General features: G+C 53.0%; 2 protein-coding genes across 5 annotated transcripts in view; one reads left to right on the top strand and one right to left on the bottom strand.

Annotated features, from left to right (window-relative positions):
* Window positions 1-9,887, top strand: part of BICDL1 (BICD family like cargo adaptor 1) — an 85,214-nt gene extending 75,327 nt beyond the window's left edge. For 2 of the 3 annotated variants that reach the window (XM_066260455.1, XM_066260453.1), the window contains 2 exons: window positions 5,681-5,801; window positions 8,555-9,887. In XM_066260455.1, coding sequence (XP_066116552.1) covers window positions 5,681-5,801; window positions 8,555-8,716 — 283 coding nt within the window. In that variant the 3' untranslated portion in view covers window positions 8,717-9,887. Of the gene's footprint in view, window positions 1-5,680; window positions 5,802-6,618; window positions 6,736-8,554 lie in introns of those variants that run through there. The other variant, XM_066260454.1, reaches the window with a different exon arrangement.
* Window positions 9,888-10,729: 842 nt separating this feature from the next.
* Window positions 10,730-26,670, bottom strand: RAB35 (RAB35, member RAS oncogene family). Of its 2 annotated transcripts, XM_066260451.1 has the most exons (6): window positions 26,467-26,670; window positions 21,117-21,167; window positions 17,636-17,759; window positions 13,447-13,571; window positions 13,234-13,358; window positions 10,730-12,981 (listed from the first exon to the last, which is right to left on the bottom strand). In XM_066260451.1, the coding sequence occupies exons 1-6, from the start codon at window positions 26,516-26,518 to the stop codon at window positions 12,853-12,855; spliced, it is 606 nt and encodes a 201-aa protein (XP_066116548.1). In that variant the 5' UTR covers window positions 26,519-26,670; the 3' UTR covers window positions 10,730-12,852. The 2 variants fall into 2 exon arrangements, with proteins under 2 accessions (XP_066116548.1, XP_066116549.1); XM_066260452.1 differs by lacking the exon at window positions 13,234-13,358.
* Between the last annotated feature and the right edge of the window lie 295 nt (window positions 26,671-26,965).

Raw genomic sequence — 26,965 nt, 5'->3', positions numbered from 1 at the left:
CAGAGACAGAGAGAGGGATAGACAGGGACAGACAGACAGGAACGGAGAGATGAGAAGCATCAATCATTAGTTTTTCATTGCACGTTGCGACTTCCTAGTTGTTCATTGATTGCTTTCTCATATGTGCCTTGACTGCAGGCCTTCAGCAGACCGAGTAACCCCTTGCTGGAGCCAGCGACCCTGGGTCCAAGATGGTGAGCTTTTTGCTCAAGCCTGATGAGCCTGCGCTCAAGCTGGCGACCTCAGGGTCTCGAACCTGGGTCCTTCCACATCCCAGTCTAACACTCTATCCACTGTGCCACTGCCTGGTCAGGCTCCATCTTTTTTTTTTTATGTTGCATTTATTTAGTTAAGGAACTAGATTTGTTTGTTTCAGAGTTTTTCTACATTTGGAGTGGGGTTGTATCCCCAAAGTGTCATTTAATATTTTTCTCTGTCCCCTGTATTTCTAGTAAACTAGGTAATTTTTTAACGTTAGGTTTTCTAGAAGAAGTGCATACATGCATTCTCTTACATTAAAAAAATTTGGAAAGGGCCCTGGCCAGTTGGCTCAGTGGTAGAGCGTCGGCCTGGCGTGCGGGAGTCCTGGGTTCGATTCCCGGCCAGGGCACACAGGAGAAGCGCCCATCTGCTTCTCCACCCCTCCCCCTCTCCTTCCTCTCTTTCTCTTCCCCTCCTGCAGCCAGGGCTCCATTGGAGCAAAGTTGGCCCAGGCGCTGAGGATGGCTCTGTGGCCTCTGCCTCAGGCGCTGAATGGCTCTGGTCGTGGCAAAGCGATGCCCCAGAGGGGCAGAGCATCGCCCCCTGGTGGGCAGAGCGTCGCCCCTGGTGGATCCCGGTCGGGCGCATGCGGGAGTCTGTCTGACTGTCTCTCCCCATTTCCAGCTTCAGAAAAATACAAAAGAAATAAAAAAAAAAAAGATTGTATTTATTCATTTGAGAGGAGAGAGAGAGAAGGGAAACACAAATGGGGAGGAGCAGGAAGCATCATCTCCCGTATGTGCCTTGACTGGGCAAGCCCAGGGTTTTGAACTGGCGACCTCAGCTTTTCAGGTCAACAACTTTATACACTGCGCCACCACAGGTCAGGCAGGACACATTTTAATGTCTGATTTTAAAATTCCCCACACCCTTTCCCCTTCTCACTGCCACATTTGTCACTGCCCTTCTGTTCTCTCTCATCATTTTCATCATTTCCATTTCTTAGTTTTCCCTTTGGGTCCCTTTTTCTGTCTGGTCAGAACCCCATTTCAGGTTGTCAGTTCCGATTCACTTAGAAATTTTATCCTCAGGAAGACTCACAAACCTATGTGTTGGCAAATTAACTCAAAAGCAGTCTGGAGGCTTTGGCTAAAAATAAAGGATACTTATTCAAGGGTTTGAGAGTGTGCAAACTGGGAACACAGCTAGGCAAAAACCTAGAAGCGTCCTAAAGAAGAAAGGAAAGTGGAGTTCTTAAAGCCCTGCATTCCATCCAGCCCTATGATTGGTCTAGGACGATTTTCAGTCAGCTGTCAGCTGTCTGGATGTTGGATGCTAGGTTGTCTAGCAGTGGTTTCCAAACTTTTTACATTTGGGGACCAGTGAGAATGGAATTATTTTGGCAGAAATCACCTTGAGCAAAAGCAAATTCAACTAAAATCACTAGGTCTGTAATACTCATACAGCATCAAGGTGGTTAACTCCTTCTGGAATGGCACAAAATTTCTGGCGGACAGGTGCACGGACCAGCACTTGAAACACACTGGTCTAGAGGCCAGGAGGTCTGGGTAATGGACGTCAGGTGGTTTAGATACATGAGTTTTTCAGGGAGATAATCGGGGTTACCTGAAGGTCTGGTGCATGCCCACATTTACAGGGTGGGGCAAAAATAGGTTTATAGTTGTTTGTATGGAAAACAACACAATAATCAATAAACAATACAAGAGTTAATTTTGTGTTTTGAATGCTCGCAACTGTAAACCTACTTTTGCCCCAACCTGTCTATCCAGGCACTGACAGGGATGCTGGAAAGTTGGAAAAGTTCCTATTCCCAAGCTAATGAAACAAGAATAGAGTCTTTCCTTTGCCTGGACCTTTACAATGTTAATAGTTTTAGCAGATTGATTCAATGATGCCATCTTGTATATTCTGTCTTCCTCTTTCCACAGTGCCTTTGCCTGGTAGATTTCATTAGTGAATGTTTGAATGGCATTGTGATAATTTGGAGTGAGAACAGACTTTTGTGATATATAACAAAGGGTGAAATTGTGTCATGCAGTGGGGGAATAAAATGGTAAAATTAAGGTGCTAATTGTGGAAGCTCGTTGGGAATAAAAAGCACGATGAAGTCAGTAGAGACTTGTTGGTCACCTTTTCTCAGCTAGCCAAGTAGAAGCACTGAACATCAGGCTCGGACCATATTCTGTCATCAGTATGGAGGTGGGAGATACAACCAGAGAAAGTAAGAAGCAAGGTGACAAATCCCCCTCCCTTAAAATAAGTGGGACCTAACCTAGACACCTGGGTGTCAGAAGAGGCCACCAAACTCCATGAAACCTTGAAATACCTGCCCTTCCTTGCCTGCCATCAAAGGAGGCCCAGGTAACCTGGCGTCTGGGCAGCTTTGCAAATTCTCCTTGATTAGGAAGAACTCTGCAGTGAGGGCCCTGTCCTTCCTGAGTCCTGCAGAACAGGGTGGGACCGTAGGGGGTTGTTCAGTCATTCCAGGAAGATATAGTTCTTTTTCTGTCACTTAGAAGTGACATTCTTGGTATACAAGAATTGAGACAGCAGAGCTAAGGAATCATTCTAAACTTGTGGGGGAGCCACACCAACAGGTATACCTAGTACTTGAAGAGTTTTACAAGATGACAGATGATGTATTATAGAATTGTACCCCTTAAAATTGAATAATTGTATTAAACCAATGTCACCCCAATAAATTGACTTTAAATATATATATTAAGAACAGTAATAAAAGGAATATTAAAGAAAAAGTTTTACAAGATGCTTTAATATACATCATCTCTGATTCTCCATCCTGGCTGTACTTTAGAATCATCCGGAAGCCTCCCCAATGCCAGGGCCTCCCCAGAAAATTCAGTCTGAATCTCTGGGGTTAGGGCTGCTTCTTAAAAGCATCCCCCCCCCCGCCCCCGTCTGACCTGCGGTGGCACAGTGGGTAAAGGCATCGACCTGGAACACTGAGGTCGCTTGTTTGAAACCCTCGGCTTCCCTAGTCAAGGCCATATGGGAGTTGATGCTTTCTGCCCCTCCTTCCCTTCTCTCTCTCTCTCTCTCTCTCTTTCTCGGTCTTCTCTCTCTAAACAAAATGACTAAATAAAAATCTAAACAAATAATTTTAAAAAGATATAGATGAAAAAGAATTAAAAAAAAAAAAGCATCCCCTCCAACCCACCCTGTGATTCTAATGTGTAGTCAGGGGTGAGAACCCCCAGGAAAACATAATTTCCATGTCTTCCCTGGGCTGCTAGAATTCGGTGGTCCTTATCCTGTACAACAGATGTTTCAGAAAAGTTCAGTAACAATTTTATCTCCATGCAGGTGAAAGGCCTTCACTAAAACAAAAATCTGGGGCCAGCCATCTGCCTTATAAAAATAAAAAGTCAGTTCTTAGTTTCTTCATTTAAATAAGGAATTCTTCTAGCCCCCTGAATATTCCTTTTAAAAACTCAGGTTACTATATTGATTAGTGGTTTCTGCAGCTTTGCTTTCCTGGTCTGGGGTTTCTCATGAATGACAAGTACCAAGATTCCCTAGTGAGCCAACGTTTCCAAGGGTGCAGTCCAAGGCCGGGATTTGGAGGTGGGCATGGCAGGCTCCGCTTCAGGGGCTTTCTAGAAGGACAACCCCGCCCGCATCCTCCAAGCTAGGCGGACAGCAGCTGCTCCTGGACCTTCGCCCCTCCTCCTTGGCAGCATTAGTCAGCATGTTCTGGGATCTCCAGGTTGCTCATGGCGCCACCTGCCGGGAGACACCAGGGAGCTCATGAGGCTGCAGTGGGGCGGGGCGCCTGGGATCGCTCTGGCAATGGGCGTCCGTGGCAACCGGCTCCACCACACGAGGATTTCCGCTGTTTGTCACTGGCCAATGGCAGTGGGCGTGATGTAGCTGCTTGCTGCGTCTGAGACGTCGGCGTTCGTTGGACAGGGTCAGCTCCGGTCCCTGCATCTGCAATGCGGGTGGCAATCCGGGCTTGCAAGCTGTCCTGAGTGGCTTTTCTAGGAAAGGACGGTGGGTGGGCAGACTGCCATTCTGATGCAGTGGGGCGTCAGGGGAGGTGACTTAATTGCTCAGTGGACTGGAGGCCAGTGAGGAAGTGCTGGTCACGGTGGTGGCCTGAACAGTTTACTTCAACGACCCCGCCTTCCGGCCGCGGTTAGCTTGGTGTAGCCCGCATCCCTGAGGCCCGAGCTGGGCTGCCTCTGCAGGCGGGTCTTCTAGCTGTCCTTGGGGGTGCACATTGGTCACTGGCCCTGTGCAACAGGGACACTATTGCCAGTTTTTGTTGTATCTTATGCAAAAGGTAGCAGTTGATGAAGGGCTTCCCAGTTGGTCTTCGGCAGTTTTTATTCCTTATTCCCATTCCCCCCTCACCAAAAATATATAATTTTTTCATTAAACTGTTATTTAGCAGTGTTGAGGGAGGTTTGCAAAGTAATATGTATAACATTTCAAAATGTGAAAGTACAAAATGCAAAAGTGTATGGGAGCAGTTACCCATCGGTGGGCATCATTCAGACAGAACCAAGCGGATGTTTTTGCCCAACCTTCAAATACACAGGGGCAGTTTTTCTTTTACAAAGAGAGTATATCAGATCGTGTCTTTCAGTGTTTCCCTCCCCCAGGCCTACCCAAATACACTGTATATAATTTACCTCCCATGTTAGCTACTCTGTTAGCTAAGCTATGATGATCACCACTTTGTGGCCATCTTTGCTTACATGTGTATTTCTCAGACCCCCTAAGGCAGTGGTCCCCAACCCCCCGGCTGCGGACCGGTACCAGTCCGTGGCCATTTGGTACCAGTCCTCAGAGAAAGAATAAATAACTTACATTATTTCTGTTTTATTTATATTTAAGTCTGAACAATGTTTTATTTTTTTTAAATGACTAGATTCCCTCTGTTACATCTAAGACTCACTCTTGACGCTTGTCTCAGTCACGTGATACATTTATCCATCCCACCCTAAAGGCCAGTCCGTGAAAATATTTTCTGACATTAAACCGGTCCATGGCCCAAAAAAGGTTGGGGACCACTGCCCTAAGGGGTTATTGCTATTGAAAAGGACGGGGTGAGGAGGACAAGGTCCCCACCTTCCATAAGGACTGGCCTTTTGGAGAAAGGATTAGCAGCTCCCTTGTGCTGTGTGAGGCATTTGATCTCTGGGTTCTAGTCCTGATTTAAGTGGCATCCCCTTAGCCACCTCTTCATCTGTGAGATGGAGGTGACAGACAATCCCTTCACCAAGAGGTTGGTTAGGAGAATTGAGAAAATGTCTGTGAAAGCATGCTGCAAATTTCCAGCCTTTTAGAAGTAACACCATTGTTACTGTTTTGTCCTGAGTTTAGGATCCGAGCCTGTTGCCTCATCCTGTGGACTCCAGGGGCCCCAGGTAAAGAACCAAATGCTTCTAGCACAAGGTGTACGTGATTCTTTCTTCTGGCCTGTTTTCAGGAAGAACGCCGTGGAGCTGGAACTCGCCAAGTGCAAGATAGACATGATGTCTCTGAACAGCCAGCTGCTGGACGCCATTCAGCAGAAGCTGAACCTCTCCCAGCAGCTTGAGGCCTGGCAGGTACGGGCAAGGGGGGTGAGCCCCCAGGTAGAGTGGGAACCCAGGCAGGCTGCACGGAGGAGAGCTTGTTACTAGAAGGTCCGGTGTGCGAGGGTGAGTGGTAACTGCAGTCTTCAGCTGCCAGACCCAGAGCTCCTGCTCGCAGAGTCCCTGGGGAAGGGTGCCTGAGGCGGCTTTCAGAAGCAGTAACCCCCAGGTTGTGCTGTGTGGGCCTGTGGTGACCTCCAGGCTTGGAACAGGGGCCTCCTTCAGCTAGTCATCATGGCTTTGCTTAAATTCGCTAGGAAGAAACGATCATTAACGTGGAAGCACTTATGACGGAATGCAAGTTCGCAGGCAGGTGTAGTTCAGCGGGCTGCGGGCAGCTGCTGGCCTTCCTCTTCTCTGAGGCCAGCTTCCTTTTTCCGAAGCGTGCTGTCCCAGCGCAGGCCTGCAGAGTGTGAGTCAGCGTGTCCCTCTCTAGGACACGCTGTTTTCAGAGGCCAGGCAGCCGACCCCATTGCAGGCCTCTATCGCTCTTCCCTGGGCCAGGGCTGTGCTTGGGTTTTGTTAGAGGTTAGGGTAGAACAATTTCAGGATATGGGTGTAACCATTCATGTCGGTCCCCAAGAAATCCTAACCGGAAGGATGAAAAGCCACCTGTGGCTTTACCAGAGCAGCCCTGCCGTAGAGGGAAGGTTATGGTGACTGTTCCTCCAGGGGCCCTTCTGAGCTTTGACCACCCCACCCCCACCCCCGGCAGAGCTGGTCCCCGGCTTCTTGGCCAGCTGTTCCCGGGCTCACCATCCTGTTCTTCTCTCTTCTCTCCTGGCTCCAGTTCGCTTCCTCAGGGCTTTTTACTATCTGGCTCCTTTGGTTTCTGATCTAGTGGCCTTTCTCAGTTCCCGTATCAACAGCTTTAGTTGTACACCCCTCCTGCCTTTGAGGTGAGACTGAACCCTCATCCCACCCACCCTCTCCCCTGCTGCCATTGAAGACCCGCCCCTGCCGCCTCCCTCGTGGCCCACCGTTCTGTGTGTGCTGGTGTCTGGCGTCATCTCTGTGCAGTGTGCCATCGCGCCCAGCCTCCCGCTCATCACCATCATGTCCAGTGAACGCAGCAGCACATGGCCCAGTGCCAACAGGCTGAGCCTGGTTTCCTGGCCCCACCTCATGAATGGGTTGCTTTGCGCACAGAAATAAGGACAAGCATGGAATCATGAGCAGTTCGTGCATGATGCCCTAAAGCGACACATGCCACAGGGTTACCTTGATAGAGTTTAAAGGCAAGAAAATGTAGTTTGCAACATGCCAGAATAAACACTGGCAGCACTGAGTATCTTTCTGAAGGATGCTGTCACATCCCTAATGTTGCGTTTAACAAGATTTTATTGAGCATGCCCTAAGTGTAGGGCACTGCTGAGGGCTCAGTTCTGGGGTGCTGCAAGGGGGAGCATGTCTCCTGTCCCTGTGAGGAGAAGGAGGGTGCATGAGGCTGATGAGTATGAAGACAGACGGGGATGGGAGGAGAGGAAGACAGAAGAGCAGGACATAAGCAAGGGAAAGAGCAAGAGGTCCACACCTGCTCCCGTTGGTGACATGGCCAAGCAAGTCTGTTTCGCGCTGAAACCTGCAGACATTCCAGTGACACCCACTGGTGAGAGGCTGGGTGAGAGTGGGAGACCAGTCGGCCCCCCTTCCTGGCCTCAAGTGAGTGCTTGCCTGACTTTGGAGCCCGCCATCCCAAATGCTGGCCTCCGAGTCCCAGGTCACAGGCAGCTGACATGCTCCAGGGTTTATCCCCAGGCTGTCTTTCCACCAGAACATCCCAGAGCTTGCAGGGTTCAAGGGTGAAGGAATCAGGTAGATGCTTGTTTCCTACTGATATGGACTAGACTAGACAGGGCTGCTTACGTTTCTAAGCCACTTTTCATACTGTCTTAGTGGCAGAGTACCTTGGTCAGATGGAGCCTTGCACCGGATTCTAACAACTAGAATAGAATGGAGCTGCTCTGTCCAGAAGGCCTTCTGTGGAGTCAGAGCTGTTGTTCTGGAAGGTGGAGTCGGGTGTGAGGGGGCGTTTTCTAGGCAACTTGAACAGATTGGCAGGGGAAAGTATGGGCCTATGCTGAAGCCATCCAAGCCCTGAAGTGGCAGTGCCCAGGCCTCCGATGCAGGGGAAGCCTCGCAAGGAGTGGGCTGGTGCGTGTGGCTACTGATAGGCACGGGTGGTACCCAGGGAGTTTGCGTTCTTGTCATATCTGGCTGCCAGTGGTACATGAGTGTCATCAGCTCAGGCTGGTAATGGCTAGAACAGGTAAAGGAGGCAGAAGCCCCCTGAGGCCAGGCCATTGGGCTGGAGAGCTGGCAAGCTGAGTGAGAGGCACCCACCCAGCCTCAAGGGACATAAGAGGCAGGACAGAGAGGGCGGTCACAAGCGAGGCTGACAGCCGGAGTAGAAAGACAGCAAGCGGGAAGGTACCACCTGCAGTCACTCTCTGGGCCTATTGGGACAAACCATCTGTGAGCTCAGCTGAGGGGTGACACTGGCAAGGAGAGGCCAGCCCAAGCCCTGAGTATGTGAGGTGCCCTGTGGCTCCCGTGTGTCTGGGCACTCACACTTGCTGCTGGCCTGGCTGGGGCAGGATGGGCTGCAGCTGCTCACTCATCTCACCCCTCATTTTCATCTCCTGTCCTCAGACATTTGTCCCCTCCCTACCCACCCCCAGTGCCTGGCTCCGCCCTGCTCAGCCCCTCCTCTCTGCCCCCTGCAGGACGACATGCACAGGGTCATTGACCGGCAGCTGATGGACACACACCTGAAGGAACAGAGCCGGCCTGCCACTGCCTTCGCCAGGGCCCACGGCGCAGGCCGCGTGGCCGAGCCCAGCAGCGCTGAAGGCAAACGGCTCTTCTCGTTCTTCAGGAAAATTTAAGTTGGGAGGAGTAGGCCAACGAGGATGGGTGGCCTGGAGGTGATTACACGGGTTGCAGGTGAGGGCCCGGGGCACCATGTTCGCATTCCAGGGCCTCCCCTGGGCCGGGCGCAGTGGCGGCACTGCCCGCCCTCAGCCAGTGCAGGAGGGCCTGCTTGGCCTCTGAAGGCTGCCCTTGTCAAGGGACAGGCAGGAGCCCTGTCCCCACTGCCCAGCCTGGGCTTCCCTAGGATCCGCTGTTGAGCAGGGCCCCCGCCTCCCTGCCCAGCGCCAGGCACTGCACCCTTCCTGTTGTGGAATGGGGCACCAGGAGACACAGAGGCCCTTCTGCATGTCTCGGGGGGCTGCTGCAGCCCCCAACGGGCCTGAGCCTCCACCCCTCCCCCATTCCCTGGCCCAGGGAGAATGGGGAGGTGGCCCTCAACCCTGTGCATGCACCTCCGCCAGGAGCCTCTGTGGGGCCTGGCGGTGGGGCCATCTCCTCACATAGCCGCAGTGGGCTCTACCCTGCCTGGCTGCCTGGCTGAGGCCGTCCAGAAGGAAGAGGGCCTGCCCCTCGTGTTGTTGCCCCCCCCCCAAGTCTCCGTCTGGGCAGGCCTTCCCTTCAGCAGGGCCTCGCTGGCCCGGCTTCTCACGGGTCCCCAGTAGGCTTGTGCCCTCAGCCCTTCCCCTTTCCTGGGGCCAGGGCTGGAACGGGTCCCCCACAGCCCCCGCTCTCTCATGTACTACAAGTTCTTGGTTCAGCCAAGGGAGTCCAGGCCAGAATGGCCCCAGGGGGCCTGCAGTCCGCCACCTCCACCTCCAGGGCAGCACTGGCACCGCAGGTGGATGCCTCCACATACTGCCCACCAGGCCTGCAGGAGGAGGGGTCCTGCGGCCTGCTGCTGCTGCTCCTGCCTCGGCGGCCACCACGCCCTCTGCCTAGACCCAGGCACTGGCGGGCCAGCCTCCTCCCCGCCGGCAAGCACAGCAGGGCGAGTGGAGAGAATGTATCTACAGATATGTACATACCACAGTGCTGTACTTTTGTATGTAGCAATCATGTAAATACATGTATGGATTTTATAATATACATATTATATATAAATCTATAAAGGCATATTTTTAGAAAAAAACAGCATACCACTGCTTCTTTTAAAAATAGTCTAATAATAAATTGAATTTCTACAGAGCTTCCCGCCTCAGTCATTGGGTGCCTGGAGGGATTGTTTGGTTGGAAGGGAACTTACCTTTCAGAACCACCACTGGTAGGCACAGGGGCAGAAATGAGTACCTCACGCCCCTAGGAGGTCACTCTGTACACTAGGGCCCAACCAGCAGACTCAGCCAGGAAGGGGCACCTCCCCTGCAGGGGGCATCCTGTGACAGCGGTTTTGAGAGCAGTAGCCAAAGGCACTGCCCCCATGCCCACCCTGGCCTGGGCTCCCTGCCAGCAAGTGCCACAGGTGCCCAGCCACGGGCAGGCCCTACAGCTTGGCAGCAACTATAAACAAGAAAGGAATCGCCTGACCTGTGGTGGCGCAGTGGGCAAAGCGTCAACTTGGAAACGCTGAGGTTGCCGGTTCAAAGCCCTGGGCTTGCCTGGTCAAAGCACATATGGGAGTTGATGCTTCCAGCTCCTCCCCCCTTCTCTCTCTCTGTCTCTCTCTCCTCTCTAAAAATGAATAAATAAAAAATTTTTTTTAAAAAAAAGAAAGGAATCACTGCAGGCAGAGCTTCCACTGCACCCTTCCGGGCGAGCGGAGAATAAACAGGATGCTTCCCCTGGCATCTGCACACGTGTGCTCTCAGCCAGTGCATCAACCCAGAGGACAAGCTCAACCTGGACCAACCAGGACCACCCTTTCAGAGAAAACGAACTCGGCTTCTCAAAGGATCCCTGGGCCTTGAGAGGCACCTGGTCAGGTCCTAGACCAGAACAAACAAGAGCTGGACACAATGGGTGGAAGAAGCCAGGTCCACCCAGAGCACAGCTGGACGAGAGGAAACAGACCCTGGGAGAAAATTTGGCAGCTTGAACCTTTATTTTAGTACTTTTTTAAAAAAGCATAATTAGAAACTTTCAATACAGAAATAATCCTAGCAAACCATTTAAAAGTTTTGTTGTTCAACAGGATTTTGCATCTGGTCCACCAGGACATCGGTCTAGCCCTGTAAGCCCCCACCCCCACCCCCCATTCATGCGTACTAACACTCAGCGGGACAGGCACACTGTCGTCACCAGAATCACCCCACTACCTGGGTCTGGATACTCAGTTGCCAGAAGCCATGAGCGTTTCTAGCCTGGGCTGCAAACTTCCAAGACCCTCTCCTCTTACTGCTTGGATTTGCAAGCACTGCCAACTGATGTCACCTTACTGCTCAGAGTGGAGTGTCCTGCCCGCCCCAGGACCCAGGATTGGCCAGGACTGTCAGGATGGAGACCATGCTTTTGCTCCTGGCCCCCCAACCAGACAAGGGTACTTGCTGGTTGGCACCATGGCAACCTTCACAGCACCGCCTTCCCAGAGCTCCCCCACCTCATCCTGCGGCTCCAAAGTAAAGGCCTGTCACATGGAACCACAGTGTTTTGGCAGTTTGGGGAAGTGGAGAAACAGGTCAAAGGAAACCCCGTTTTGATTAAAAACCCCTCAACATGTTAACGAAAATACGCAGTGTGATCTGATGTGATTGTCCAGTCAGGGCTTTACCTGGAAATCGCCTAGGAAAGAAAGTCTAACAAAACATCATCATGGTGTTGAAATAAATTATTCCCAGGTTACGTGATCCTTTTAGGGGAAAGGTGAATGAAGTGTCCCAAGGAGGAGGGAAGGAGATAGTAATCAAGTGCAGATAACCCTGGTTTTTCCTCCGAGGGACCAGGGTTGGTCAAAGCTGCCTGGCTCCCAGCCCCAGCTGCCATCCTTCCCACCTGCTAAGAAATCCTCAAGTTTCCTTTGTACTAAGACAGTTCTGTCAGTGATTGAGGCTGCCTGCCGCCCCGCTCAGAGATGGCATCCCCACGGCCCAGCAGCGCCCACTCGCTCCCCACATCGAAGACCCAAAAGCTCAGTGGGGGCCCCATGCCGACACAGACAAGGGTGAGAGGCGGTCTCCATTCCCTCCAAGAAACATCCAGGAAGGCAGAGCTGCTCTGCCAAGAACCCAGCCCCACAATGACAGGAAGCCATTCGCTTTTTCTAAAAACACTGGACCCAAAGGGGAGGCCACAACGTTTGCTGCTGTGCCAACCAAACCACGAGAAAAAAAGTGAGGAACTTAATTCATTTGATTTGGCTTCATTTTCTTTAGCTTTTAAAATAATGCTCCTAAACCCCATCCCTGCATGAACACACACTTTCTGTTGGGACTGAAACAGGTTGGTATAAATAGAAGCCACAGCTCCCCTGGGTTTGTAGCTTACAGGCGTCTAGAAGGCAGGACAAGAAATCTGTTGGCCAAAGGGCATGAGTGGCTCCTTTGGAACCAAAGGGCTGGGCCAGCTGAGGGCAGGGCCTCTCAGGGAAGCCCCAGGCCTGCCTCAAGGCCAGGCCTCCCCAGCTGCCACAATGGTCAGGGGTATGATGGGGCAGGCAGGGAGCTGGGCTGGGAACACAGATGGCACAGGCCCTGGAGATGGGCGAGACCCTACATGCCAGACATAAGGCGATGACGGCCTGCAGGAGAGAATGAGTTAACATGGAGCCCACTCCACCAGCCGAGGTTGGCAAAAGACGTAGAAGCGATCCTGTCTCCTCAGGAAGCTGCTGGCGTTAAGATGGGACGGGGAGGGAGGCTCTGTTGCAGCAGGCTGGCATTAGGGAGGCAAAGCCAGAGCAGGACAAGGGGGAACTGGTTGGTTAAAGCAATATACATTATGTACAAACTGGTTAATCAGTCCGCTCGCTGGCAGCGTCCTCGCCGGGCCCAGGTGCCTTGGCCAGGGGGGAGGGGCACCAGAAAGGAAGGGCAGGCTGTCCAACACCTTCTTAGTACTTGAGGGGGAGGGGAGCAAGAGCCGATGGTGCCTCCAGATAGAAAAATGTGGAAAGAATTCTTTAAATAACGGCACAAAACTGAGACTGTCCCCCGGGGAGCCCGCGGGCCTCGATCCCGGGCGCAGCCACAGTGCAGTCTCTGCAGGGGTTGGGGCGGCATTAGCAGCAGCGTTTCTTTCGTTTACTGTTCTTCGTGAGCTTCACCACATCGTTCTGTTGCTGCTGCTGCTGTTTCGCTAGGTTGTCTTTCTTTGCTCGGAGGACCAGCTCTGTGATGCAGTTGAACATCTGTGAGGATGAAGGAGGCAGGGTGGACCTCAGACCTAGCGGGGAGTCCCCATCTTGGCTCTGCTACCTCTGCTGATTGGCACAGCCACCTCCCGCCTCCCAGCGCTCCGCTTTAGAAGGCCTGGCAGTTACTGTGACGCTTCCTGCCCTCCACCTGGGTGCCCCCAGGCAGGCTGGCAGTGGGGAGAGGGCCGAGGTGGTGGAGCGGAGCTGGGCCCATTGCCTCCCTCCCTGCTCCAGCCCATGCCTCACCTCTTCCACGTTGACATTCTCCTTGGCACTGGTCTCAAACAACTGGATCCCCATCTGCCCGGCAAATTTGTAGGCATCTTCTGTCTCCACCACCTTCCGTTCAGGGTCGTCATTCTTATTCCCCACTTCAAGGCAAAGTAAAGTCAGCTGGCCCCGCAGGAGCACCCCAGCACCCTCCATCCCACTGTCCCAGCCCAGTGAGCCAAATCTCACCTAATATTCGGCACACGTCGTCACAGTTCTGGTTAATTTCATGAAGCCACCGTTTGACGTTGACAAAGGACTCAGCACTGGTGACGTCGTAAACCACGATGACCCCATGGGTTCCCCGATAATACCTGTGAGGCCAGGGTCTGCGTCAGAGCTTCAGCCTACACAAGACCTGCCTGCCTGTGTCTGGAGGGCGGCTAGGAACTGGGAGGGACAAACACTTCCCAGCAAGACAGCAGAGTCCCCCCTGCCTGGCCTTGCGGGACTTCCTCGGACAGACGGACGCACTGCCTCAGCCAGCGGGGGTGGGATGCTCTGCAGCATGGAGCCTCCCACTGTCCCCTAGCACCAAGCACTCCAGAGTGCGGCCAGCCTGGTTCAGAGTCTACCATTACCTTGAAATTTCTTTTAAGTTCTTGTTTTATTAATTCATTTGGTTAACCTGCTTCACCAAACCATACAGGTTTCAAGTGTACAACTCAACGTAACACCATCTACACACTGCACCATGCCCCGCCTCCCGCAAGCCCAGGCACGTTTTGCACTTGACATCATATTATCACTAGCCTTGTTTTAACACTCAAAAATTTTTCTCTTGAGACAAATATAGGGTGACAGAAAATAATCTGACTTTGGGTGATGGGCATACAACACAATCAACAGTTCAAATGCGATAGAGATGTTCAGCTGAAACATATATACTTTTTTAAAAAAGATTTTTATTTACTGATTTTATAGAAAGAAGGGGGGTATAGCGAGAAGTATCAACTCATAGTTGCTTCACTTCAGTTGTTCATCAATGAACTGCTTGTTGTACATGCCTTGACCAGGCAAGCCCAGGGAAGGCAGGCAGGTATAAATAGTCCCCTTCAAACACCATTCGTTCACATGGTTCAGTAGGACAGGTGGAGAACATCAGCCCAGGGAGGAAGAGGACAGGGCCTCACACTTCCCTGAAGAGTCTACCCAACCTCCACAGCCAGGTGACACCTCCACCCAGAGCTACAGAGACTCCCACTCACCAGGAGCCTCTGAGGATGAGGTAAGAACCAATGCCCACAACTCTGCCATTCATTACCTGCTGTGAGGAGCCTGAATAATAGAGCTATCTAGGCACTGTCCCTCAGAATCAGCCCTGCCCCTGCCCCCTGCCCTCCACCGCCCTGCTGAGAGCACCAGGTTACCAGTTCAGCTTGGGGGACACCCACCTGAGCAGGTACAAGTGCAGGCTGAGAACTAGGGGAAGAGATGATTGCCCCCTGCCAGCAAAGTGTGAGCAGGGCAATGTTTCCAAACTCTTCTTTGCTAAAGACTACTGAAGATGCCCATACCTACGGCCTGGCCCCACCCTAGCACAAAGCCCCCATTGCTTCCTGGGAAGCTCCACCTTCTCTGGAGCCCACGCAAGGGTCTTTATCAGAGACAGAGAGAGACTCAGAGAGAGAAAGACTCAGAGGTCCGGGGAGAAGGGCACCAGTGCCTCTGGGCTTCCTGTTACAACTGCTACCAGTAATCATGTCCACTCACCACAATTTCGCTCTGTGCTATGCACAGTGCCCAGAGCTTTATATCCACTACCTAAATAATCTTTACAACAACCTGGTATGATGAACAGGAAGTAGAGCCTCAGTGGGAACATGAGGCCAAGTGACCTGCCTGAAGTCATCCCACAGGGCGCCTGCATCTAATTCCAGGGCCAGGTATCAAAGGGGCTTCCCTTCCGATCACCTCTCCCTCTCATCTCACTGTCGGACACCTATTACTCCTCCCCAAACCCATGCCCCTGGCCAGACCTCTTGCTCAGCAAAACCCGCTACCAGGAGACAAGAATCTGTGAGAGGTGACAACAGGGCTCTTTGCTGGCAAGCTAATAAGACGCAGTATTAGTTTCTCTTTTAATGCCCTGAGTCAGAAAAGGCCATACTACCATACCCTGACCGCCCTATTCCCTAAAAAGAGAACAATCTCCAACCTCCTGCAAGTCTCCTTTCTTCTTCACCAGCTCCATCATGGGGTGTCCAGTCTTTCCACGGCCCCTCAGCACGGCCTACAGAGCCCTGTGCCTCAAGAGGGTCAAAGTCAGGAACCCTGCGATGGAGCTCCCTCAGCGTCCCAGACAGGACAGCCAGCAGGCCTGAGCCGGTGCCACAGCTGCCAGGGTGCAGACCTCCCCCTTCTCAGGAACCCTGAAACTAATACACCACCCTAGGGCAGCTGAGGGAATCCAGTCTCCCCAACAACTGAAGGAGGCCATTCACCCCTCCCACCCTGCCCTGAAGGGAGCCGACCGCCTAGCAGCTGGGGGACGGGCTCCAGCTCCTCTGCTAAAGGGGCGCGGGCAGCCCAGGGCCCACTGCCCTGCCCAGGCAGCATTTCTCAGCTGCACTGAGTCCCCTGGCTGGTCTTAACCCACAGGAGGCACGAGCGCATCTGCATCTGCCTCAGCCCATCCCTCGTCCCTCGGGGTTGAGGGGCCAGCAGAGGGCAGGGCTGTGGGACTGGTTAAAGGCAAGAGAGCTTTGGCATCAGACCTTAGTTCAACTCCTGACTAACCACTAAATCACTGTACCCTCCCTGGCCCTTATTTTTCTTGTCCATAAAATGGAGATAATCACAGGACTCTTTTTATCAGAATTCAGCGAAGTAGGTAACATCCTTAGCAACAGTCCCAGCCTGGGTTAAGGACATCTGGGGTCAGTGCCTTGTTCTGACCAAGAGCACTTGGTCTGGTTCAGGCCTGGACACTTGGGCCACCCAAAGACATCCATCCTACCTGAAGGAGCCTCTGACCCCACTGCCTTCCTCAGGGCCTCAGTAACAGTTCCTGAGACACAAGGGGGCTCGGGCAGCTCATCAGCAAGTAACTACAGAAAGCTGCTCTCGGTGGCCCCTAGGACAGGACCCCTAGGGTTTCAAGGCGTCTCAGACCACAGTACACAAGTGCTCACTGTAGGGCTAGCCCAGTGAAGAAACCCACAGAAACCACTTGGGATCCAACCCCTTGAGCAGGGCCACCCAGCCAGCACCCCTAGAGTCCCCGCCACACTCCCAGCCACCACTGTGGGGGCTCTTACCCCTCACACGTCCCACCCTCAGAAAAGCTTGCAGCCAGCCTGGGATCTGCCCTGTTTCCATGCTAACGGGAGGAAAGGGATCTCCGGCCGGGCACTTCCTCACTTGCTTTCCCAAGAGCCCCCACTCACACAGGGACCACTGCAGGAAGACCAAGGAGAGGCCACCCAAAGAAGCCAGCACTGCGGCTCAGACATGCGCTTCTGCTCTGCACACACCGCCGCGTGCTGCTCAGGCCTGCCGTCCATGAGAGCAGGACCCCTCTCAGAAGTCCCCTCATCTGTAAAATGGAGACAATAATAGCCACCTCAGAGGGCTCAGTGAGAGCCTGATGAAGCCTATGCAGAGTACCCGGAGAGTGGACTCAGCATGGAAGCAAAGCCTGAAGATAAACCCTCTGGGAAAGTGAAGCACAGAATGTTTGGGCAGCTTGTCCAAGGTCACACAGGAGAACAGAACTGCAAACTCCAAACCATTTGCCTTCAAAGCCCTGCTCTTTCCTGAAAGCTGTTCCAGTACAGCCCGAGAACCAAGAGCCCCTCCACAGATGCTCCAGCTGGGATCTCCTATTTGTAGCGAAGAGTCACAAATGTGTGGCGACAGCACAGGAGGGCCACCCGCTGGCTGAGGCAGGTGCCCAGGAACCAGCTTTAGGGAGGCCAAGTAGTGGCCTCACGACGGCCTCGTGGCACCAGTGCCTTCCCGGCCTCCCATCAGGGAGAAGCAAGCTCCAAGAAGTCGGGGTGGGTGATGGTGGGCTGCATAGCCGACACCCCAACAAAATAACTGTCATTGACTATGTCTGACCACCTGGCAAAGCCAACATATTACCCCATTTTATAGACAAAGGAACCAAAGGCCGGAGGGTAAGCTGACTGACACCCAGAGCCAGGGTGCTCAGCTGTGGCTCACACCCGGGCAGCAGCCATGCCTCATCCCCTCCTCCTCTCACATCCTTAGGGAGAGGAGAGCTCAGCTTGACACCACCGACTATGGCCAGCAAGGAGCTTACCTCCCGACAGGCTCAGGGGCCCACCCAGTGACATCTCTAGCATGCCCCGGACAAGTGCGTCCCAATGGCGGTGGCGAGGGGCCAGAGGGGCTGGCCGAGCGGACTCACGTGGAGGTGATGGTGCGGAAGCGCTCCTGCCCGGCCGTGTCCCAGATCTGCAGCTTCACTTTCTCCCCATTGATCTCCACGGTCCGAATCTTGAAATCCACGCCAATTGTGGTGATGTAGCTGCCTGCACACACATGCGCGTTAGCGGGGCCGGCAGGTGCCCAGGCAGACTACATTGCACTCACTCTGGGCCCCCACACATAGGACTCAGGGACACTGTTCTGAATAAGAAAGACATGTGCCCTGCCAAGACGGAACCCACAGTCAAGGTGAGAGCAACAGACAGGGTACAATGAAACAAAGCGATAAGACAATTTCAAGAGTGATGAGTGCCACAAAGGAAATAAAACGGGGAATGTGATTGGGGGGAGGGGCAGGCTCCTTGAATTGGAGTGGCCAGGCTGTCTGTTAGCTATGGCCTGAAAATGGGGGGAGACCTATCATGCACTGTTTTTCTTTTCTATTCTATTGCAAACATTTTAAATGAGCCACAAAATTAACTGCCTAACACACAAGTCATGACCTGCAATGTAAAAAGCCGTGCTTCAGGCAGAGGGGACCTTAGCACAATAGCAGTGGGGGAAGGGTCGTGCAGTCATGTGAGGCCAGGCACAGAGTTGAGGCAGGTAGGGGTGCCAAGTCCTGACCTTGGGCCATTTATACCATTTGAAGAGCTGAGGCTTTCTTCTGTGTGTGACAGGAAGGCACTGAAGGTTCCAATCGGAGCATGAGCTGCATTATAAACAGCTCTCCCAGGGCATCTTTGTGAAAGATGGAGTGGAAGAGAATTTCTGGCCAATGTAACGGGCCTGTCCAGGCTCACAAAGGCCCGGATGCTAAGAAGACATGTTTTCACTCCATTTGGAGATTACAGTTTAACACAGACAGGACACACACACAACTGACTCTATGAAGTGTCAAAACTCTAAAGGAAAAGTCAAAACTCTAAAGGAAAAGTCAAAGTTCAAGGCGGGGTGGAGATCAAGGAAGGCCTTCGGGGAGGAAGTCGCATTAGGGCCCAGCTTGAAAGAATAGGTAAAATTTCAAAGGTTGAGATTCGGTGGGGGGAAGACATCCCACCCAGAGGAAAAGAGCAGAGGCAAAACACAGAAAACATTCAAAAACAAGCCAGCCCCCTACTCCAGGAGCACTGGACGATGCCAAGGAAAGGCCCCGCGCCCACTGCTGCAGGCGCTCAACACGCAGCTGGTGGCTGAATGAGAGGGCCAGCGAGAGAGCCTGTGAAACAACAAAAGAATAAACAAACTGTAGGAGCAGGAAAGCTGGGAAGGTGTGCCGAAAATAGATTATGAAGAGCAGTGGTTTTCAACAGGGAGGACTGTGTCCCCGCAGAGGACATAGAGGGCAACGTCTGGAGACATTTTTGGTTGTCACAACAGGGGTGAGGGGGGCAATGCTACTGCTGCTGGCATCGGGTGGGTGGAGCCCAGGGGTTTTGCTCTATATCCTTCAGAATGGCCCTGACAACAAACAGTCACGGTGTATGTCACGGGGCCCAGAGATCACCGCTGCCGAGGAGAGAAACCTTACTGTCAGCTCCGCTCACCTCAGAGAGGGCTGCTGAAGTGTTGAGCTAGGCAAGCCCCTGGCCAAGCTGGGTGCTAGCAGGGTGAATTCAGCAGTCTGAGGGGACGGGAGGGGCTGCTGGAATGCTTCAAGCTAGAATCAACGAAGATACCAGTAGCAGAAATGGGAAGAGGGGTGAGACTGCAGGAGAGCCCTCCAGGAGTGGAAGCTGACAGGATGGAGCATCAGAGAGCCATAAGAAGGAAGAGGACTATCTCAGCGTAATGAGAAGCTGCCCGTTAGTGACCATTCCTGAACAGAAGGTCCTACCAACAACAAAGCACTGAAATCACTGAAAGGTTACGGAGTCCCAGGCACTAGGTAAGCCTTGCAATAACCCTTTGTGGGAAAGACGAGGATCAGTCCCACAGTATAGATGAGCCGTGTCCTGGTCACACAGACAAGTCTTTCCACATCACACCACGGGTGGTGCTGCAGGACTACTGCTGGGAGAAACTACTTATCCACCCAGAGGCGAGAGGCGTTAGCCCTGTAATCACTTCCTAGTTTTAGCTCCGCCCTTGACCACATCATAGGGAATTCCCTACAAGACAGTCACACTTCATCCTTGATCAGAAAGACCAAGCCAGCCCAAAGCCCCTACAATCAACCTGATGTATTCAAACAAAGGGAAACACAACCAGTTCATCAGTTGATCAGGAAAATACAAACTCAAGCCAGATAGCAGGTATTGCTGACTGGCTTAGCAAAAATGAAGACAGTAAGACAGTCAGGTCCCAGCACTGATAGACACTCTAAGCCCCTTCAGCGGGAGCGTCAGTGCACCTAGGGCAGCTTATCTGACAGCTCAGTTCAGTCCTGTTGCCAGAACACACCCCTGACCCAGCGACTCCTCTTCTATACAAGAATCAACATGCAGTGTATCCCAAGCAATGCAGCATCACTGAAACTAGAAGCTGCCAGAAAGCAGGTACACATCGAGAGCACTGTTGATGAACCACGTGCGTCCAGGGCTGCACGTGGCCATGGAAGGCTGGGGGTCCGACCCCGACACACAGAGGGGAAGGCAAGGTGCTGACCTAGAGTGTGAGGAGTGTGGAGCGGAGGAGAGTTGGGAAGGTGGACATCATGCTGAGCAGAGGGGGCACCAGAGGGGATGGGGAAGGAACAGCTTTCATTTTTCACTTTGCTTTCCTGTTTGAAATTTTACACAGGCATGTACTAACTAGTAACACACACACACACACACACACACACACATATATATATATATATTTTTTTTTTTTTTTTTTTTTTTTGCATTTTTCCGAAGCTGGAAACGGGGAGGCAGTCAGACTCCGCATGCGCCCGACCGGGATCCACCCAGCATGCCCACCAGGGGGCAATGCTCTGCCCCTCTGGGGCGTCACTCTGTTGCATCCAGAGCCATTCTAGCACCTGAGGCAGAGACCACAGAGCCATCCTCAGTGCCTGGGCCATCTTTGCTCCAATGGAGCCTCGGCTGCGGGAGGGGAAGAGAGAGACAGAGAGGAAGGAGAGGGGGAGGGGTGGAGAAGCAGATGGGCGCCTCTCCTGTGTGCCCTAGCCGGGAATCGAACCCGGGACTCCTGCATGCCAGGCCGATGCTCTACCACTGAGCCAACCGGCCAGGGCCTAACTAGTAATATTTTTTAACTCTTTTTTCTTTTTTAAATGTTGGGGCACAAAAAGACCATGGGTGGCACAAGTATAGGCCTGTAAAGAATTTTTCTGACCAGACAGATTAAGAGCGACCGAGAGGCTCCTGACCCGTGTCCTCCTCTGCCTACCACTCCCCCATCCACCCCCGCAGCCCGCGATCGGACCAACCAAGGCGAAGGCAGGCATGTCCTGGTGCCAAGAAATGGGATTTCAAAACTAGAATAGGCCAGCAGCACGCCACGGGCACACTCACCTGAGAAAGTGTTGTCTGCAAAGCGTAACAGTAAACTGCTCTTGCCCACACCTGCAAGAGAAAGCAGGAGATGAGAGGCAGCATGGTCCCCTCCTCCTTCTTCAGGGAGGCGACACCCAGGTCCCCATTCTTGAGCTCAGCAGGACCCAGCTCCCTCCTCGATGCTGCTCTTAGTCACAAGCAGCCACACCAAGAACGTCTCCCCACTCAATCTCTGACCTTGTCCTCTTAGTGTAAGACAAGCTGCTCCCTAAATGCCCAGGATAGGAATGAGAAAGGGACTCATGCCCAAGTGCTGTGCTGAGGGCTAGCCCCAGCAACCCAGAGGAAGGTACCAGAAGACAAAATTAACGCAGAGGAAGGTCAACCAAATGATACCGGCCCCAAACTGCGTCTAAAACACGGTCCCTAGAGAATGCGCATTATGTGTGGAGCTTCGATTTGTGTGTAGTGTGAGGCGAGAACCCGCACAGGTGGTAAGAGAGCTTGAAATCATCAGGGCTATTTTGCAGTTGAGGAAACTGAGGCCCAGACAACTCGGACCAACTGTCAGCCACCTTAGCCCGGAATGTCACTGCCAGCTGGTCAGTGTGGAGCGGTGTCTGCCGTACACATATCAGCCAACAGCTCCCGTGAGCCCAGAGTATGTCACTTGCCACAGCATCTGCAGGCACACTGTCCCCAGGACGGGCAGACCTTCGTAAGCCTGGCTTCCCTTTACTTCACACCCAGCAGCTTTAGCCTGCCACACGCAAGCTGTCCTGGGTCCTTCTGTCCCATCCCTACCCATGCCACCCTGACGCCGGCTGCATCAACTGACTAGAGGAAAGAATCAGGATGGACAGGGTGCTGTGTGGTAGGCACTTCTGTGCTCCTATAATTCCAGCTGCATCTCTCAAGACAAGGCAACTGGGGCCCCGAACAGCTTAGCAGCTGGTCTAGGGGCCTCCGCAGGAACTGTGGGCTGAGGTCTGATCCGGGGCTGTCTACCCCGGCGCTCTCCCCAATACATACTGCTTGGGGAGTCTTGTGTGTTTCAAAACGGAAGTGGAATACAAAGACCCCAAAGGGGCTCCTCCAGCTCACTCCTGGTCAACTTTCAGCAGCAGTGCTATCAAAGCTAGATTTGAAGAGATCTTAACCTAAGATCTCAGACACCTCCACAACCAAGTGCAAACTTTTAGTACATAAACATTTTTATGGGGAGGAGCCCAGAGTGTCCACCAGCTCCTCAGAGAGGGCACTGGCTCTGCCCCGCCTCCAGCGGTGCCTCTCTAATCCTAACTAATTCAGATGTCCTCTCTGAGCAGTCCTCTCGGATGATCTCACCTGGAGACGTCCCCAAATGAGTGTCCTGTCCAGGGAAGGCCAGTAAACTTGTTTCCTGGAGTAAGCGTGGGTCTGGCCTCCCACAGGCAGGCTGGGGGCCACGCCCACGTACCTGCAGCTCAGCCCGTGCCTGTGGCACCCTTGCTCAGAGCCACTTCCTCATCGCTGCCTCTGCGAGGCTTCCTGCTGAGCCCAAGGAGAGCCCAAGTTTTGGGCTGGGTCCCTCACAGGCTCTGCCCAATGCCAACACCCCATCAGCCCTGCCAGCTCCTCTGCTTCCTTTTGGAGACTTCTGGGTACGCTTACTCAGCTAGAAGCTTGTGCCGAGCCACTAGGCTGTGAGTTCCTATAGGAAGGAGATCTTGCCTCACTTATCTTGGACACTGAGTGTGCTGGAAGCCAGGCCCAGCACAAAACACTATGTAATGAAGCATGACTAAAAGGATGCCAATCATACTGACAGCCATGCTATCTAAGGCTATGACTGCGGCATTTACAGAAGCTAAAGCAGTGGTTTCCCAAACTTTTGGGGGCAGCAGAATCCTTCTTTTAAATTAAATTTTATCTGCCACCCATATATCTAAAACAGAGAAGGGGACAGGCTCTCTGTGCCTGAGGCGATGAAGCAGCAGCAGTCCCTCCAGCTGGGCCCCTCTGGGTCCCCTTCCTCACCCCCAGGCTCCCCTGCAGAGCTTCTAGAAACCAGTAGGTGGCAGAAAGACCACTACAGTCACCACTTCAAACTGCTCCTCCCAGCCTTAGTTTGGGTCTGACACCTACCTCCAGCATTGCTCTTCCCTTTAAAAGGAACAGACACCCACCCTTAGAAATGTCATCTCCTAAATATCCCTGGAAGAGTCCTCTTTGGGAAAATACGCTGCTACCATTCATCCCAAAGCCTGGCCTAAGAGAGGCAGTGACAAGTCTCAATTTACCTTCACCACCGCTGAAGTCAACAACTTCCCAAGGGCCATAGCTAGTATGAAATCAAACCAGTCCAGCCCCATCATCTGTTGCCCTGCAAGGAGCAGAAGCCAGCATCAACTCTCTTGGTGGCCAGGAGACACAGATTTTGTCTGCAAAAACCTCACATACCACTCTCAGCCATCACCATGCTCCCTGCACCAGATTCCCACCCTCCCCTGCTTTTGGCCTCTTGGGCTTCACGGATGCTCTGGCCCTCAGAAAGCCACCACAGAAGTCCCCACCCTCAGCCCTGCTCCTCCCTTGGGCTATAGTTCCCTCCCTCCTCCTGGCTTCAGTTCTAGGCTGTTGAAGACCTTTAGACCTTCAAGTAAAGTGTGCTCAATTTTAAACACGGCTCAGCAACTAATTCACTGCATAACCTCAGACAAGTCACCTCCCCTCTCTGAGCCTCAGTTCACTCATCTGTAAATGGAAAGGCTTTCACTAGATCTCTGGCAGCCACTCCAGCCTCCGGGTTCTAAGAAAGAAGATGGCTGGCCCCACAGATTAGATGAAACGCCATTAGAAATCAGAGCCAACATCAGAACATACAAGAACATATAGAACCTTAGACATAAAGAAGAGCTGCAGAGCTGAAGGAATGTATTCCAGAAGTGTGTGCAATGTGGCAGAGTGGGAAGAACTCTAGATGTATAAAGAAAGAAACTAACATTCACCGAGGGCCCACAGTTTGCCAGGCCTGACACCAGCTGCTCACACACGAATCCATCTGCCTTAACTCTTGGCTTTGCCTCTGCTGAGCTGTGTGGCTTTGGGCAAGTCAGTCAGCTCCTCTGAGCCTTAGTTTGCTCATCTGACAACCCACACAGGCAAAGGATGGGACCCAGATGAGTCTGTGAAGTCCTTCAGTAAACTCCAAGGATGATCCACTCAAGAAGCCCAGGTCAGGGGAGTGCCTGATGTTCGTCTCCTTGCTCAGTTGCCAAAGCTTAGTTTGAACTTCCATGGCTACCATCTCCCAGTTTCCTAAGCATTTGGCTTTGAGTAACAGCTCACTGTCGGGAAAAATTAAACTGCAAAGCATCTGTCTCCTCTACACAACGTTGTCCTCCATGCTCAGACTGAACGAGGAGCCAGACCACATAAATCTTGACCCAGTGAGTCTTCTCCCACACCTTACTCCTGAGTGAAAAATCAATATACTGTGCAAAATGTGCTGTGAGAAAGGGGGCCAAAACCTTCCTCTGGGTTTTATGGAGAAGAAAAACAACAAGCTGCAACTACTTGCTGAGTTGATGCTTTTGATGCTTTTCATTTTTGGATATCAACACAGGCTCTAGATGTCTTGCAGAGGGATAAGGAGCCCTGACCATGGTAAGTTGACTTTAACTCCAAAAACAGAGGAAGCACCCTGGGGCCAGCCCCTCAAAACCAAGGCCAGGGCTAAAATCAAATCATGTAAAGGCACGAGCCTTCGGACCTAGAGGAACACCGGAAGTCATCTCCAAAAGCAAGTCTACATACACAGCTTGTCTGGTTTTCTTTCATTCAAACCACAGCCTCCTCCTTTCTAACTCCTTTCCCAGCCACAGCTACTCTTCATCTCTGTAGTTAGCTCCTAATTTTTCCTCTTACCTCTCCCTTCCACCAGTAACCACAAAAACCTCAGCCATCCTTTACCTGATCCAAACCACCAACCACATCCCAAGCCAGCTCCACAGAGAGACCAAAACCCACATACTTCCCTGGCCCAGCTATGACACTGTCACCCAACACTCCTACATCAGGGTCTTAACAACGCCTTTGATTTGGTCCCCCCTTTCCTTAACAATTCATGGGTTCCACCACCAACCTGGTCTCTGCCTCCAGTCACGTGACCTTCCCTATATTCAACTCAGGTGTGGTCTATGAATTCTGCATGCTCCCCAGCCTGCCCCATCATATAACCTCAGCACCTCAGTTATGCTCCCATAAACCTCCCGGGGCCAGCCTCCCTGACCTCTTGGTCACCCCATAATCCTGCCTACCTGCCACACTCCAAAGCTCTAACACCCTCCACCCTTTCCCAGAAACCAGCTATTCTTTCTAAGGACACTTACTATTCATTCATTCCACAAATATGGGTTAGGCACCTACTGGGTGCCAGGCGCTGCTCTGGGCACTGGAGAGGTTACAGTGCGCTGAGCAAGGAGCTCTCCAGGACCGCGGATATGGTCAGAGCACTTCTGTAATCCTGGCTGACCCACCTCCAGTACCTGTTCAGCATACATACAGCATGTGTATGTACCACAAACGAATACGGAACCTTCACTACGGGCTAGGCCCTGATCTAAACACTGTGCGTGAGTTATCTCTAACACTCAATCAGCTCAGTGAGACAGATCCTATTATCCCATTTTACAGATGAAGAAACGGAACCATAGAGGGATGGAGCAGTAATAGTAATTCAGCAAAAACGTGCCAGACCCTGTGCCGAGTGCTTGACCCGCCTTACCTTATTTAAACCTCACAGTAATGCCACAGGCAGGTTCTGGGAACATCCCTATTTTGCAGATGAAGAAATTTAGGCTTGCAAGGAGAATGATAACCACATCAATACAAAACACCTAGGCCAGGTCGGCGCTAAGCACTTTTTCAGCTGCATCTCATCAAATCTTCACACCACCCAGCAAGGCAAGTGCCCACTTCTCAGGTGAGGAAACTGAGGCTCAGAAAGGCGAAACAACTTGCCCAAGGTCACAGAGCGAGGAAGCTAGCAGTCCCAGTCCCAGAACTCGAACCCAGGTCTCTCCAACTCCAGAGATAGCGCGACTTGACCAAGGTCACACGTGAGGCAGCGGCAAGCGCGGTGAGTGGACCCGGCGCCCCGGCCCCGACCCTTGCTCGCCCGGCTCCTCCGCTCCGCAGCCCCGCGCCCATACCTCTCCTCGGCACGGCCGGGAGCCCCTCGGCGCGCCCCCTGGGGCCGGTGGCCGCCGGGCAGCCCCGCCCGCCCCGCGCGGGCCGGCACCTCCCCGCCTGTCTGCCCGCCCCGAGGCTCCCGCGGGCCGCGCCCGGCAGGGCCCATGCCGCCTCCGGCCGCCTCGGCCCTCACCGCTGTCGCCGATGATGAGCAGCTTGAAGAGGTGGTCGTAGTCCCGGGCCATGGTGGGCGGGGGAGGCGCGGGCAAGCGGGCGGGGTCGGTGCTGGCCTCGCTATCCGCAGCTCCCTCCGGGCTGCTCCGGCAGCAGCGGATCCACTTCCCGAACAAACAGCCGGAACTGACAGAAACACCTCCCTCCGCTCCCCCTCCTCCTCCTCCTCCTCTTCAGCAGCCGCCGCCGCTACCGCCTCCTTCCTCCTTCCCGCCCCGCTGCGCAGGCGCAGCGGCTGGAGACGGCTGTGCGCAGCCGCAGCCGCGACCAGCCATGCCCTCTCTGCGCTCGCGCACCGCACATGCGCTCTGGCCGTCCCGCCGGCGCGGGCCTGCCTGTTCAGTGCCACTTTAGTGGACGTCGCTGCTGCGGCCCTTGGCCCTGAAGGCTGGGCTTGTTGAGCTGCTGTCGAGCCCTAACTGAAAGAAGCCGAGAGTTCCGGAGAATCCCGGCTGTGG

The sequence above is a fragment of the Saccopteryx bilineata genome, chromosome 2, assembly GCF_036850765.1.
Source record: "Saccopteryx bilineata isolate mSacBil1 chromosome 2, mSacBil1_pri_phased_curated, whole genome shotgun sequence".
Lineage (NCBI taxonomy): Eukaryota > Metazoa > Chordata > Mammalia > Chiroptera > Emballonuridae > Saccopteryx > Saccopteryx bilineata.
This window is presented reverse-complemented; position numbering and strand designations above follow the sequence as displayed.

What these genes read in the sequence shown, in the direction of transcription:
- RAB35 (XM_066260451.1), bottom strand. Translation starts at nt 26,518, where the DNA reads ATGGCCCGGGACTACGACCACCTCTTCAAGCTGCTCATCATCGGCGAC. An exon ending in GCTCATCATCGGCGACAGCG is followed by an intron (nt 21,168 to 26,466) that starts GTGAGGGCCGAG and finishes TTTCTCTTGCAG; the next exon opens with GTGTGGGCAAGAGCAGTTTA. An exon ending in CGACGTGTGCCGAATATTAG is followed by an intron (nt 13,359 to 13,446) that starts GTGAGATTTGGC and finishes TTTGCCTTGAAG; the next exon opens with TGGGGAATAAGAATGACGAC.